A 15,648-nucleotide genomic window follows, 5' to 3' on the forward strand; every position below is an offset into this window, starting at 1 on the left:
AGGTGGTATTTAAATGGAAAAGCTGAATACAAATGCAGAGGCATACTGTTCATATTTTTAATTCTAAAAAAAAAATACAGTTATTCACTACTTTGTGTTGGTCTATCACATAAATTTTCAGTTGCATAAATTGAAGTTTGTAGCAATAAAAAGTAAATATTTTCTACATGTCAGTCATCAGATTGAGTTTGCCTCAGAATCTTCCAATTTGGAGCAGCTCTCTGTAATGTGGGAGAGTCCAGTGCACAAACACAAACCCACAGCGAGTCCAAGCCACAACCTTGCCTCTCTCTGCAACTGTGTGCAGGGATGAGCTGGACCGCACCTTCTGAGAGCTCCACCTGAAACTGGAGATGCTGGGATACCAGTACAGGGCTGGCTTACATTGTTTTTGTGTCTTTCACGCCCCTCCTGCTTCTTTTAATCTTAGACGGGTACAGGGCGTTAGAATATTAACATACAATGCTGTGGTATTTATTGTTTTACGTAATCCCTGTCACTGAAGCCAGGTACTTATAGTCATGCAGCTCTAAGTAGATGAAAGACCCAAGACACGTAGTGCTGGATACTGGAGTTCTCTGGCTTCTCTTGCGTTTGTAGTTTTTAATATTTTCTGTGGGATTTGTGGACTTAAAACTTCCTGCTGGTTCAGCTCTTGATTTTGCTTTTTTGTTTGTTTTGAGGAGAGGAAACCCATTTTAATTTTTTTTTCTATTTATTATTTTGGGTCAAGATTAATACTTTTACAACAGGTATGTATTATTTTTGTAACTTGAATGTAATACAATGAAATTTTTCTCATGAGTCATATTTCTGGAGCTGCATTTTCTAGACTAAATTTGTCATAAAGTGAAAAAGCTGACCCGGAGTCACACAGTTTAACATGATCTTTAAACAGTTGTTCAAATTCTGATTTCTTTTTATCACTTTTTTTGAGAAAAAGACGAGATTATGAAACCCACTTGCATGATGCGCTGCCAAAGGCACTGATTTTCCGCTCAAAAAAAAGAGGAGATTCTTCCCATTAACGGTGGCTGGCGTTGATATTCTCCAGTCTATCTCAGACATTAGGGGGTATTTTTGTGGGGCCGAGATCTTTCAGCTATTTCTCAGTGCAGGGAAGTGAGAAGGGAGGGGAAGCAGAGCCGACACAAAAGGCAACATTATTCCCCAGCGGATCTGCGCTACATCCCACCATGAATGGAGTATTGAAAAACATAACATTGGGGACAAGATTGTTTTTCATCCCTCATAACTGAACCATTTGTCCCAGAGTTTCGAGTGGTGTGCTCGTACAGTTTTCAAGGGAGGCAGCCTCGTTTCTCGAGCGCCGTGGTGGTGTTAAAATCCCCACCTCCCAATTGGATGTTCGCAGCCTTTGACTGTGTGCCTTTGGGCTTCTGTACCTCTTGTTTTGAGACAACTGCACACCGGATGAACCTGGTTAAAAGCTATTTACAGTCCTTTTGCATCAGCTCTTAGATAAGCAAAGAGTACAGAGCAAAGTGAGGAGGATATTTTAACATCCTCCTCGCTTCTTCCTGCTCTCTGAGATGAGAGGCGCCCCCGCGGTGTCATCGCGGGCCTAAGCGTTTCGAAGGGTTCTAGTGACAGATTGCAGGAAGCAGCGTTTATGCCCGACGATGGGGGACCACAGAAAGCAGAAATGTCTTTGTGTGCTACCTAGGCCCGGAATGTCCACTATCTCAAGGGCCAATATCAAATTCTCCCTTCATCATCCCCTAATACACATTCCTGGGTAAGGTCAGGGGAATTTTGCATGAGCGGAGAAACAAACAAGCCAGGGCAGACATTCACGCTGAGTTTTTGTAAATTACAGCGTGGCTCTCAAAGGTCTCTTGGATGTTTGCATTTTAAAGTTTCTGCAGGTATTTGCTTTGGCACAAACAGTGGATGTACATTAGACGGCAATAACTGATGGTTCAAACTTAATCAAAAAAGTGTGTTGCACTCCATAATAGATCAGTTGAAAGTGTGTGTCAGATATGTAATTTTTTCCCCTGTTGTATTATCAGACCGCTGCACCCAACTTTAGAGCATCCTCTAGAAGTTTTGATGTTACTATCTGACTGATTACTGAGTGATCCCGATGAATCCTGACATTCCCTTTCCGAAGAAAAATCCCCTGGAAAACACGGACAAAGGTATCGGCCTCCGATTGTAACACAAGCCTTCTCCAGCTGCTGGTGTTGCTCAAAACCCCAAACCTCTTTCCCTCCATCCCAGCAGTCAGTGCAATTTTGCCTCCAAATCTGGGTTTGAGGGTGGCCATTTTGTGCACACAACAACAGCACATTAGTCCTGATCGGATCAGGAGCCACCAGCTCCTGATGTAGAGATGTACTCAGAGATCTTTTATGTTCATAAAGTGATCTCTGGAAATGGTGTCTCTTTGAGCTTACTGAAACGACCATCCAAACCCTGCTACATCACAGTGACAACAGCTGCAGGCCGTATCAGATAAAACAATCCAATACTATAATTAGACCACTCCAAACCAGGACAATAAATACTGATTGTTTTTCAGTTGTAGAAAAGTGTCTGCCACGCTTGAGGCTGTTGCGAGTCTGGAACACATGCAGCTCTGGACCCTGGGTGCCCCTGATGAGAGTAACTGAGAGTCTGTAACTGTGTGTGTTGCAGGCAGATGGTGAGTCAGACAGCCATGCGAGGCCAGCGTGGGGTGGAGAGCGAGTGCAGGTGCTGGAACCCGGCCGTTTGGCTCCTGGTGTCCCTGCTGGCTTCCTTTGTGTTGGTGCCCCTCGGCGTACTGAGACTAGGTAGGTCTGGTGGGTACTCTGGGTTTATCTAAAAAACAACAACTAAAGCTACTTAAATATGTACTAACATGATATGTAATAGAGGTAGCAATATGGTAAAGTATAATACAACTTGAATATTTGTATTTTTATTTAAATGTCACAGGTGTCTTATGAAATCTTTAAAATGGAAAAAACATTCTTTTTTAAATTATTCACTGTGGTGAAGATTTAAAAAGTCAACACAAAAAACCTATATTATATATGAAAGCAAATCTCTCCTCTTTTCAAGTACCAGCCCATGTGTTGTTTGCCTGCAGTGCTGTGAAAAGTATTTTCCCCATTACAGATTTCTTCTGTTTTTGCTGTTTTATCACACTTAATTGTTCACATAGTCAATAATGAGTTAATTTAATAAAAGATTAAAGCTATCCACACCAAACGGGAGTTTTATTAAAACTGAATTTCACCAGTCAGACTATCTACTGAGATCAACAACCCCGTGTGCTTTCAGAGAATGAAGTTGGGTTTCCAGAACCAAATGGGCGTGGCATGCAGCTCACTGAATTCACTTGAGCGATGCCAAGACATGTGGGGCGTTTCCCCAAAGTGAAATCCCAAAAGGGGCTGGGCTCTATGTTTCAATGCTCTACCATTGTTTCAAATCCAGCTAATGCTTTTAATATAGGTACAGTTCTCATATACACCATCCGTTACATGTGATTTCACATCAGATTCTGCAGAACATCATATCTCTCAGATAAGTTGGTCACTGGAAAATTGTACGGTGCCTTGCTTTGTGCACAATGTGGACTCCTGTTGTTTCTGCAGCTGTCTTCACGCTGTATAATATCCCTATATCACATTTGCTCTGCAATGCCAATGTATACTGGCAACCATTTGTGACTACCAAGTCGCATCAGGGTCGTAGTGTTGGTGTCTGGACCTTCCTAGTTTGATTACAAACTGTAATGAACATGCGTAGATCACAAACCAAAGAGAGAATATTAAGGGGATAATGTGATTAAAGTTCATCTGTTTGGAAAGAGTTTCAAAAATCTTTTATTTCTTAGCCTTTGGGAAGACAGCAAACCATAGTGAGAAACAATATTCACAAATGGTGAAATCAAGGAAAAGTTGCTCAGTCTCTTAGGAGAGGTCTGCCTAACAAAATTACTCTAAGAGTGCACTGACGACTCTCAGAAACTCAATACAACAGCCAATGTTAAATCAGAAACTTAACAGTAAGAAAAGAGACTTGGCAAAAATAGCATCCACTTTTGTCAGTCCACTTTGAAATGGCTCACAAACCTCAACCAAAAAAACAAAACGAAGGTTTTCAAGCAGCCTTGTCAAAGTCTGGCTTTAGTCCGACAGAGATGCTATGACATGACGTTAAACAGTCTATTCATCTCCGAAGCCCTCCAATGTGGCCAGCTAAAACAGTTCTTCAAAGAAGAGTTGTTAGTCCAATGGTGGCACAGATAGTTATGAAGGGCTGATTGCTTTTCACAAAACTGCCAGATATGTGTGGGAGGATTATCCCTGGTGATCGCTGTCTGATATTAAAATCTGACTATTTGAAATGTGCATAATTTAAAAAAAAAAAAAAAAAAAGCACAAACAGAAGCAATTTTAAACGTTCCCCCAACCCCATATGTATGTGTATTTACATTTGAACTAGATTCCACTAATTCCATTAGATTTGATCTGTTAGCAAGAAAATCAGCTTTTCTGAATTCATATGAACGACACATGCAATACTTTTAACTACCTGTAGTGGGAGTAGTTTACAAGTTGCTCCCATCCATCCAGGTACCCAACCACAAGCTACTGTATATTCACTTATCCTTGCTGGATCTTGGAGGATATTTCTATAGGATATAACTGAAGGGATATTTAAGATTTCTTTTGAAGTGAGACTCATGTCTCCATTAGTGATGGTTGCCTTGACGACATCTTTGTAAAGAGTATAAATGAATATTGTTTTACGCTGCATTCATCAAAACAGACCATAATTCACTCACTTCAGCCTAAGCATAATAAGTATACCAACAATCATAATAAAGATTAATTAAATCTAAAGTTAATTATAATTTTTAGATATGAAATTACCCAGGCAGCACAGACCTTTCAACTCATTACCATGTCAGCTTGAGCTGCCAGTTTTGAGATTATTTGGAAAATATGACAGAACTCAACTTTGTTTCCTGTTAAGATTTAGGAATATATATCTTGACAATTCATTGTAAATTCCATAAATTTATTATTATTATTATTTTAACATATAACCTAATAAGCAGAAGGTTTTCAAAGGGCAAAGGGGACCGACAAAATATCTTGTAACTCGGGAATCAGCTACAGATAAATTAAAGTGGTGAACCATAAAAAAAAATAATAAAATAATAGTAATAAAATAAATAGAAAACAGAAATAAATGACAGGAATGATCACTGCCCACAGGCCCAAATGATAAAAACTATCAAAAGCAAAAACTGCTACAATTCACTGAATAAATTAAGTTTTTTAAAATTTATTTTAATTTGTCATTAATAACTTCAAATTGGCAAAAAAGTAGATTAAATACACTTCCAAATCTACAGTCTTGTTTAAACACAGAGGGAACATTTCAGCTACACAGTCTCTTTTTTAAGTGTAAAGTTATTAAATTGACGACCATGCTATATAAAAATGTTTTTGTCTACCACAACATAAACCCACTGCATAATAATAAAAAAAGTTGGTTCCCAGAATCAAGGCCAAAAACTGGAAATGAATGGGACACATGAGCTGATTATTTGTGAATTTAGGCCGAAAACACATGATAGAGTCCCTGATAGGACCGGTTGTACCTGCAAGCGAACTCCCTGTAGATGGGAGCCTTTGTGTCTGTGGGTACTGTCTGCCCCCTGCTTCCCTGTCAGACCTGGCCAAAGCCCTGCAGCCGTTTTAAAAGGGAGACACGATCAATGCCAGTCTGTGAAACAACCCATGCAGGGGAAAACCATTTGTTTACATGTGTTGACATCTGCGTACTGGTTTTATCCTATTGCAGAGTCTATAGATGTGAGCTTTGCTGACTTCTATTTTCTATTTCCAGGAGGCATGAAGATAAACAAACGTACTGTATCCAGTAAGTAACATTCAATTATTCATTTCTTTTACACATCATGCGCAGGACTCAAACTCTCATACAAGAAAGAATACAAGAGGTGAAGAGTAACCAGCATGTGACGCCATAAAACGGCTTATGAACGCTTCTGCTCAACTCTATTAGCACATTACTCATGCCTTTGTGTCACAAACAAATAAAGGAGGTTGGGAATTGACCTACATAAAAAGTGTAAGAAGTGGTTGTCATACAAAGGTCATCCTGGTGTCTTTGTAAAGGTGTCGGAATCTGAGATACTAATCTGTGTCCTTCAGTTGCGTTAAGAAACAGCTGTAATCCAAAACTTTTCATTTTTAAATGCACATGAACCAAGTAAATAAGAACATCTGTAATTTTTTAAAAGTTACATATATAATGGCTTGTATTTAGGATGCATGGTTCCTATTAGAAGTGTGTAAAACAAGACAGTGAGATGTGTGTTTGTGGAAACTATGGATCTAATTGGGAAGAGTTGAAAGGATTTTAGTTTTTGGAACCTGAGGTGTCGCCCCCTGCTGACCATTACAAAGTTTTCAGGTCCAAAGGCCTTACTTACACCATCTGCTTGTTTACAGCAACAACAACAAAAAAAGTAGAAAGTTTAGTAAACATCATTTCTGGGGCTTCGTGTAGCTTTTCAGCTCACACAAACAGGAACATAAACATAATATTTATTTGGCATACTTCCCAGGAAAAACATGAGCAGTTTTCCTGGTTTTATGGAACATGAGCTTTAAATTAATGCTCCAGAACACCGCTAATCATAAAACAGAAGTACACCGCTCTTTTGTGAAATAAAATGTGTAAATAAAAAACAGCTTTCAGTGGTTTTAGTTCTAAGCGACAGCTAAATAAAACTGCTTTTCACTTTCATCTGTTGAAATCAGTTAAACGTGTAATATGATCTCATTCCTCTTCTTCGCTATCTTTTTGGCTATATATATATATATATATATATATATATATATATATATATATATATACACACACACACACTTGTATAGATTTGAGGAGATGGTACGGAGAATAAAATAAAAATGTCAGACTTTCTTGATGGCACTATAGCAAACATTCCTCTTGTTTTATGGAGGAAATTGCTGACTTAGGGTTTTTTTCCATGTCAGTTTAGTTTAATTAAAGATCCTCATTAGTCTTTATGATAGTAGAGGCTATTCTTCCTCAGGTCCACAAACATTACAATAAAATGACACTATTACAAACGTTACAAAAAAAAAGTATCACAAAATACCTTAAAACACACAAAACCTAAAACTAATTTCAGCTACCTCAACAATTTGAAAGAAAAATATTAGAAACAAAGTAAGATTAAAACCCTTTAGAGGATCAGCAAAACATATTTAATCTTCAGCGCAGGCTCATTGTGAACAGGCTTTCTGCTGTGGTCTTGGTCCGTGTCTAGCGTTACAGGAAATCAGATACAGTAGATAAAGAGGACATTACCTATGGAAGGCCAATAGCCACCAATCAACAAACAACTGAAGATACCCTCTGACTTTTTGTTTCAGGCAACACGATGCAAACCTTCGAGAGGACGCAGTACCAAGGTGAGTGTGAAGTTATTGCCATAAGGGGGAAAAAGTGCAGTGCGAAAAGATTCATTTCCTACCATGGCAGCGTATCAGTGACTTTCTGACTGGGTGCCAGAAAAGCAGAGTACAGGAAATAGAGCAGTGGTTTGGGCTTAAACAAGCTCATTTTCCCAGCTCTCCATTCTCCTAATCCCAAACTTATTTACTACTCCCCTTACTGGTTTACCGTTTTCCCTAATTGCGCAGGGACATTTCGTCTGTACGCAGATGTTCTCAAGCAGTGCGTGTTACCTTACTTTTAGAGAGAGAGCAATGTCTTTGGACACAACCAACTAAAAACATGTGCCGTCTCTTCAAAGTCCAACTGGTGAATGGACGCAACAGGTGCGAGGGCAGAGTCGAGGTGCTCTACAACAGCTCGTGGGGCACGGTGTGCGACGACGACTGGGACATGGTGGACGCCAACGTTGTGTGCCGGCAGATGGGATGCGGAGTGGCCGTCGCCGTGGGGAGCAGCTCACGGTTCGGACAAGGCACGGGACTCATCGCGTTGGATAACGTGGACTGCCGGGGAAACGAGGCAGACCTGAGTCAGTGTCGTAGTCTGGGCTGGGGTGTCCACAACTGTTACCACTATGAGGATGTGGGAGTGACCTGCAGAGGTAAAACTTGTTCAAACCTCTTTTTAAACAAATAAATTACAGAAGAAATCATTAAAAATGCTGCTTTTTCATTATTTTTAGAACCTGTATTATTGGGGGCAAGAGGGTTTGCAGAGCCTACAACACCCATGGTCAAGTCTGGATTACGTAAGTATCATCTGCTCTGATAAAATAGATTTTGATCTGTTGCTGAGCGTTTATGTACAAGGTGTGAATCCCTAAAATGAAAATTCATAAAATGGTTGCAAAAGCTCCAGAGAATTTTTATTCAATTCTATTCTGAAAAACGTGGCTATGCTAGCTGAATGTCACTTGCCCTGGCCACTGTAGGCAAAATCTGCAATATGCAACATCTACTCACTCTAAAAGCTGACAGGACAATAACTTGTGTTTCCCATCTGATTTTTGACTTTCTTCATCAAATGGCCACTTAGAAAAGATATTGATATTAATATGTTTCTTGCAGCCAGATATGCTTGCAGACCTATTTTGTTTCAAACCTTTTTAGTGGTCATCTACAGACAAAAGGCCATCTGTTGCTTCAGGTCAAAGCATCAGCTTGATGAAACAAACTGCACATGTACCTGGATTTAATTCTCACTGAGCATGTGGGCATTAAGCCATCAAACAGGTTAGCATAAAGTTAATGACAGATGGATCACAGTGGCACTTTGTAAATAAAAAGCTTCATACCAAACCACAAACCTAAGTCTATTGGTTATAGACCAGAAGTACATTTTGTGGCATTTACATATGCAAGTCTGCAAGCATTTTCCTCCGTCTGCTTTGGTCAGCTTGAATCATTTGTCATTTTTTTCCTTTGAGAACTGCCTTGAATTCAGACAGCTTGGTTGGAGAGACTCTTTGTTTAAGTCTTGGAAAGTTGTTGGTTTCCTTAGTCCTCATATTACTGTTTGTTCATCTGTGTTTCTAACAGCTACATTTGCACTGAGATTAAATTATGCACTGATAGGTTGCATTTAAAGATTAGGTGACTACTGAATGGAGTTGGTTGCACTGGATTTTATTTAGGAGCATCAGAGTACAGGCAGCTGAATACAAATGCATACAACACTATCCTGATTTTTACTTGTAAAAAAATTTAGAAACTCATGTAAATACTACATGGGTTTTAATTTACTGGGTTGACTTATGAGAATGGTTAAATTGGAATTTGTGTTCTGGCATAAAAATAACAAACCATACAGATTTGAAATTAAATGCCACCTGCTATGTTGGATGCTTGTTTTTAAAATGCAGAAGCAGACCATAAACGTCTATTGAAACCTTGTTGACACAACAGGTATTCCCCGCTAAGTCATCACATTTCTTCACAACAAAAACTAGACATTTTAGAGATGTATCAGTCATTGGATTTGGACACATTTAGACAACATAAAAAGCCTTTGGGGATTTGGTGCATTGTATCCCTCTGGACTTCTTCTTGGAAGCTTCACAACACACGTGGAAAGGTCTCTTCAGTTTCAGATTCTTCTCATTGTTCGTCGGGTTTGGCTTTGTTGTGCTGGCCGTGTTATTTTCTTTTTTACATTCATTCCCAAGAGGATCATGGAGAAGCAGGGCTGAGTCAAATTCGGTGTACAATTGATATACGTACATATGACGTATTTAGCTAATCCTCTGGTGACCATCATGAAAGCAAGAGTAAGCAAGAGGTCTTCCAGATTTATGACACTTGCTACCTGATGGACACATGAGAATGTCTATTGTCTCTCCGTTTTGTCTGGGAAGAAACATAGGGTGATAAAGTTAAAGTTTGGTGCAACAGTAGATTCTAAAGTTTTTTTCTTCTTCTTCTGTTCTGCCCTCAGTGTGTTTTGCCTCAGTTTTTTTTGTACATGTATCTTAGAGTCATCTTCTAAGCTTCCAGACACAAAATCTATCAGTTTGGTGCTCCAATAGCTGTAGCATAGAGTAAAATGTTCAGTTAGTGACATTACTCCTTACTGTTTCCTCCCTCGTTCTCTTGGTTTTAGGCGATGGCACTGTCCGCTTGGTGAATGGCATGAACTCCTGCCAGGGTCGGGTCGAGATCTACTACCAAGGAAGCTGGGGGACGGTGTGTGACGATGACTGGGGGCTCCGCAACGCCATGGTGGTGTGCCAGCAGCTAGGCTGCGGCAGTGCGGTCTCTGCCCACACCAACTCCTACTTCGGCTACGGCACCGGGCTCATTCTCCTCGACAACGTCAACTGCTACGGCAATGAACAGGAGCTGATCAGGTGCAAGAGCCTGGGCTGGGGAAAGCACAACTGTGGACACCATGAGGACGCCGGGGTCACCTGCACTGGTACGATGCTCTAAGTTATGTTGGAATGGGAAAGTAAAGTTATTCAGATCAGTGGAGGGTCATTTACAGTCATATTCAGTAAATTAGAATATGCTCTCCAGTGAGACTTTTGTCAGATTAGAAATTACCTTTGAAAATAGCAACCATTAGTAGGTATTCATTTTTTATTAAGCCCACATTTCTGCCTTTGAAATGTTTTTATTGGTCTGATGTAATATTCTAATCTTAAATGTTGTGCTTCCATTTAGGGCTGAAATGATTCATCAGATTAATCAGATTCATCATGATTAATTGGTTAATGAAATAATCGTCAGCTGATTTAGTAATTGATTACTTATTAACTGGAGTATATAGACTTAAAAAAGACCATTTGCAGAAAGGACAACATATTCAGAGCATTAATGAAACCAACACTGTACAAAAACATATATTAATTTTGCATAAAAAACTGCCTGCAAATATGTTACCCAGTTGTAGCTTCACCTGGTTCAAATTCTGTAAAAAGGGAAAAAATAAAAAATACCTCATTATGCATCTTTTATTAATTAGTTAATCCAAAAAACAGTCAACAGACCACACTGATGTTAAGTCAGGCAGAAAGAGGTGTGTTTTTCACAGGCTAATAGAAGTACTTTTTCAGCTGCAGAGGCTGCAAATAATCAAGCGTACATTAAAGGAATGCTGCGTTAAACAATAAAATTTTTATTTTCTAAGTTAAAAAGAGAATTAAATTATTTGTTTTATTTAAAATCTCCAAAATGTGCCAATTTTTGCATCCAATTGTCAGAATAATCAATAAAATAATCAATTATTAAATAAGTTAGTTGTACACCGGTATTTTTGTAGTCGAATCCAAACACAAAAATATTTCCTAAGTTATTTAGAGTTTAGTAAATACTTTATGTAATTCTGTCTGTAAAGTAATTACGTTTTTGTCATCTACATATTTCAGGATTAACTACTGTTCCGCCAGCAGTTACAGAATTACGAAGAATCATCTTGCAAACAACAGGCACCACAGGTAAATATATCATGCACTCTCAATAAACCACCACCAGAGGGAGCCAGTTGTCCCTCTTGACTTTAGACAAATCATGGCGAGAGGTGCGGATTTATACAAATGTCTCTCTCTCTCTCGGCTCACAAGTGTTTACCCCTACACATCTGACTGTAAATGTAATAGCATGAATCCATATGTTTTAATTTAAACTAATGATTATTAACCATTATTTAAAGTAAATATGAAATATAGAATAGGTTTGTAAGAGTTCAGCCAGCTGCTATCTTGAATGTATCTTTAAAACGTCAGAGTAGTTTCACTCGATTAGGACCATTACTAAACATATCCTCCCCAACAAAAAAACAAACAAAAATGGAAACAAAGAAAAATAAATAAAGAATATACTGATCCGGAATATTTTTTTCCTATTTTTCTTTCAGTCACAGAGAGAATTTCAACTACCACGCCTCCTACAACAACAACAACAACAACAACCGTAACCACGACTTCCCAAACCAAAGGTAATTTTCCATTTTATATTCATTGTCTAGGAATATCCACACCTCAAGAATTTATTTCTCCATTAGTTCATATTGTAAAACCTGCAACTAATTTTATTGGGTCAATAGCCTATGATACAACATCATATACAGTAGTAGCCCATCATTGTGAACTGGAAGGAAAAGGATACATGGTTTGCAAATGTTTTTTGAGGGTGATGTCACTGTACAACATGGTAGTGGCTACATCATGCTGTCAGGACTATTTTCTTAAGCAGGAAGAGAGAAGTTGCTCAGAGTTGATGGGGAGAGGGATGGAGTATATTCATCTAATAGAATGTCCCAGTCAAAGTCCAGACCAATGTCAAAGAAGGACAAGAAAACTGCTCTTTGCAGATGTTCTTCATCCAATTTGACTTGTTAAAAAGTTTAAGAGTGTAAATGACAATTGCTGGAAAATTGAAGGGGGTGAATCAGTGCCGGATTTACAAGGAGGTGGGCCCATGGACTAAAACTCGTTTTGGTGCCCCATTCACTAACAAAAAAATACTTTTCTATTGGAAATTATAGTACATTAATAGGTAGTTCTAAAGTATGAAGTGATGATCCATCCATCCATCCATCCATCCATTTTCTGTTCACCCTTGTCCCTAATGGGGTCGGGAGGGTTGCTGGTGCCTATCTCCAGCTACGTTCCAGGCGGGAGGCGGGGTTCACCCTGGACAGGTCGCCAGTCTGTCGCAGGAAGTGACAGACTGAAGTGATGATACAAACTGATAATGGTAGGCTTAATATATCACTTGGCCAGTAACTCTGTTTTGCTCTCCCCCAAAAAATGTACCATAACTTCATTTTCAAATTTCTATTATTATTGTTTATATTCATACAAATCCCAAATTATTATTACAGCTCACAGACGTGCATATGATGCTTCTGTATAGTACAATGTGTGCAAAACATGCATTAAAAAAACCCCAAAACATATTTAAAAAAATTTGTGGGGCCCCTCAAAAATTGGAGCCCTGGGTAGCTGCCCCAGTAAGCCCCTCCTGAACTCTGACCAAGGTGTGAATACTTTTGCACTACTTTACACAGATCTGTTCTCACACCTGTCTGTCTGTCTGTCCGCCTCCAGGCAAACCGACCATCCGTGTGATGAACGGCAACAGCAGCTGCCAGGGTCGCGTGGAAGTCCTTTACAAAACCATCTGGGGGACGGTGTGTGACGACGACTGGGACATGCCCAACGCCAACGTGGTGTGCAGAGCGCTCGGATGTGGTCCGGCTATCGCGGCCAAGACCCAGGCCTACTTCGGCTACGGTACAGGGCCCATCCTGCTGGACAACGTGGACTGCAGCGGCACAGAAAGCGACCTGTCCCAGTGCTTCCACCTGGGCTGGGGTCAACACAACTGTGGTCATCACGAGGACGCTGGCGTTATCTGTGCACGTAAGACCTGATCCTTCTTGGAATTTCTATCAGGTTACGGTAAATCTAAGGACATTTTTCGTCTTTATTGCGAAATTAGCACCAAAGCTGAGTAATAATTTCCACTGAAAGTGCATATTTCCCATCAACACAGTCATTTCTGCCTGCCTTGCTGAGCTGCCCCTCTGTGCTTCATGACTGTAGTCCTCTTAGGAGGAGACGGCACAGAAAGCATAAAAAAAATATAAAGTGAATGAGTCAAGGCAAATCAACCTCACTGACTGGCTGCAGGCCAAACATAGCTGCTTTACAGAAAAATCAGAAGCACACAGGCTCTTCTTCACATACTGAACAATCCCTGGCAAGGTATCTACAGGTTTCAGCAGGTCAAATTTAAGACTTTTTAAGATCTTTCTAGTGCCATCTGGAATTAAATTTAAGACCGAAAAAACTATAAACATAGGGGATGGTTGGGGAAACTTTCTGCATTGCAATCAAGCATAGTAAAAGCTGTGAACCATGAGGGAGGTAAAGACAAAGCTAGCTAGCTAGCAAAGATATATTAGTAGCTAGTTGCTGTCTGGAGTCACAGAAAACAATGAAGATGCGAATCAGACATTTGCCTGACAAAAATGTCCCAGGAGGGGAAAAAAAGTACATTAAATAGTCCTATCAGGACAAAAATTAAGATCTGCAATTGACATATTTAAGGCCAACTTGCATTTTTAAATGAATTTGACATTTTAAGCCTTAAAATTTAAGGGATTAATTTTGGACACAAATAAAATACTTTACGGACACACTGACAGCACGCCTGTGGTGTTATATATATTAAATACATTAGAATTGCTATTTGTTGTTTTTGCGTGCAGCACTTTGTATGCCATATAAATACATTTTATGCGATTTGAAACAAAACTTATTTTGTTTTTGAAAAAGTCAGCCGTTTAATCTGGCTCTTCTCTCAGCTAGCAAATTGAAAAGATACATGCATCAAACTCATTACAGGAACACCGTTTTTTCAGAGGAATTACTTCTTCCAAGTGGACCTTTGCATCATAACGTTAAAGGCAACCCAAGAGGCAAACAGTTTTCCATTATTGATCTGTGCAGTAATTAGAGGAGAGCGCCTTGCTAATGCTTGTGTGACCTGATATTTCCTGTGTACGTCCACTGGGTAAGAGAATCATTCTCCTTTCTCTGCTTTTCTTTTCAGCTCCCCCACAGTTGGACCCCTTGTTTTTAATCCCAATCGCACGTGACTTCCGGGTGACAGAAAGAACACCAGTGACCACGACACCCGCTGAAGGTAGGTACATCTTCAGGTACCTCAAACTAGCATGGAGTACAGCTTCCGCGGCGAATCTGAATTGTCTATATCGACCCGTAGGAGCGCTGAGGCTGGTGGACGGCCAGCACCGGTGCGAGGGTCGAGTGGAGTTGTACCTAAATTCGGAGTGGGGCACGGTGTGCGACGACGCCTGGGACCTTCCCGACGCCCAGGTCGTGTGTCGTTTGGTGGGCTGCGGAGGAGCCACGCACGCTTGGGGACAGGCTCACTTTGGACCTGGCACAGGAACGATCCTGCTGGACAATCTGAAGTGCAGAGGCACGGAGGCCTTCCTGCAGCAGTGCTCCCATATATCTCGAAACGTGCACAACTGTGATCACTCCGAGGACGCCGGTGTGACCTGCTCCCTGTCGTGATCACAGCGTGACCTCGCTCCCATCTCCAGCCGTGCTAGGACTTGTACACATTATGTAAATACCAACTTTCACGTCGTCGAAGGAGTACCCCATGCAATAATATACACAGTAAAGTCATAAATATTAAGCACTTTATAAATATGATATGAAACTAAATGTACACATTTCAGCAAAGCTTTTAATTGTTTTTTTTTGTGCTAATATTTACTATATATGATCCAAGTACTCAAGGAAGCCCATCACTTAAGTCTGTTGAAGACATTGAAGGAAGTATAGAGATATGACAAATGTACGATAAAAGTACAAATGAAAGACTTGGTACTGTATGCTATAAACCAGAAGAATGCAAAACTCTGTCTTGTGAATTTATGAAATATATATGCAATCTTTGTGTTCTGTGCACCCTCATAAATAAATGTAACTAATAATCATTTATATATATATATAAATATATAACAAAAATAAATGTTCTTATTTTTTGGTATGTATATTTGGTCTATTTGTCAATATTTCAAACCCCTCTCACATATGTGCATTGTTGATCAAATGGACAGAGA

General features: G+C 39.7%; 1 protein-coding gene across 1 annotated transcript; it reads left to right on the forward strand.

The window, feature by feature from the left end:
• The first annotated feature begins 494 nt into the window (after positions 1–494).
• LOC116727928 (scavenger receptor cysteine-rich domain-containing group B protein) lies at positions 495–15,206 on the forward strand. The gene is made up of 12 exons (XM_032575607.1): positions 495–752; positions 2,665–2,801; positions 5,881–5,913; positions 7,458–7,496; positions 7,841–8,143; positions 8,225–8,290; positions 10,141–10,455; positions 11,408–11,476; positions 11,896–11,976; positions 13,091–13,405; positions 14,601–14,693; positions 14,775–15,206. Exons 2-12 carry the CDS (start codon positions 2,669–2,671, stop codon positions 15,089–15,091), a joined length of 1,764 nt encoding a protein of 587 aa, XP_032431498.1. The 5' UTR covers positions 495–752; positions 2,665–2,668; the 3' UTR covers positions 15,092–15,206.
• The last annotated feature ends 442 nt before the right edge of the window (positions 15,207–15,648 follow it).

This window comes from Xiphophorus hellerii, chromosome 11 (assembly GCF_003331165.1).
Source record: "Xiphophorus hellerii strain 12219 chromosome 11, Xiphophorus_hellerii-4.1, whole genome shotgun sequence".
Classification (NCBI taxonomy): Eukaryota; Metazoa; Chordata; class Actinopteri; order Cyprinodontiformes; family Poeciliidae; genus Xiphophorus; species Xiphophorus hellerii.

What these genes read in the sequence shown, in the direction of transcription:
- LOC116727928 (XM_032575607.1), top strand. Translation starts at nt 2,669, where the DNA reads ATGGTGAGTCAGACAGCCATGCGAGGCCAGCGTGGGGTGGAGAGCGAG. An exon ending in GCAAACAACAGGCACCACAG is followed by an intron (nt 11,477 to 11,895) that starts GTAAATATATCA and finishes TTTTTCTTTCAG; the next exon opens with TCACAGAGAGAATTTCAACT. An exon ending in CGCTGGCGTTATCTGTGCAC is followed by an intron (nt 13,406 to 14,600) that starts GTAAGACCTGAT and finishes TTTTCTTTTCAG; the next exon opens with CTCCCCCACAGTTGGACCCC.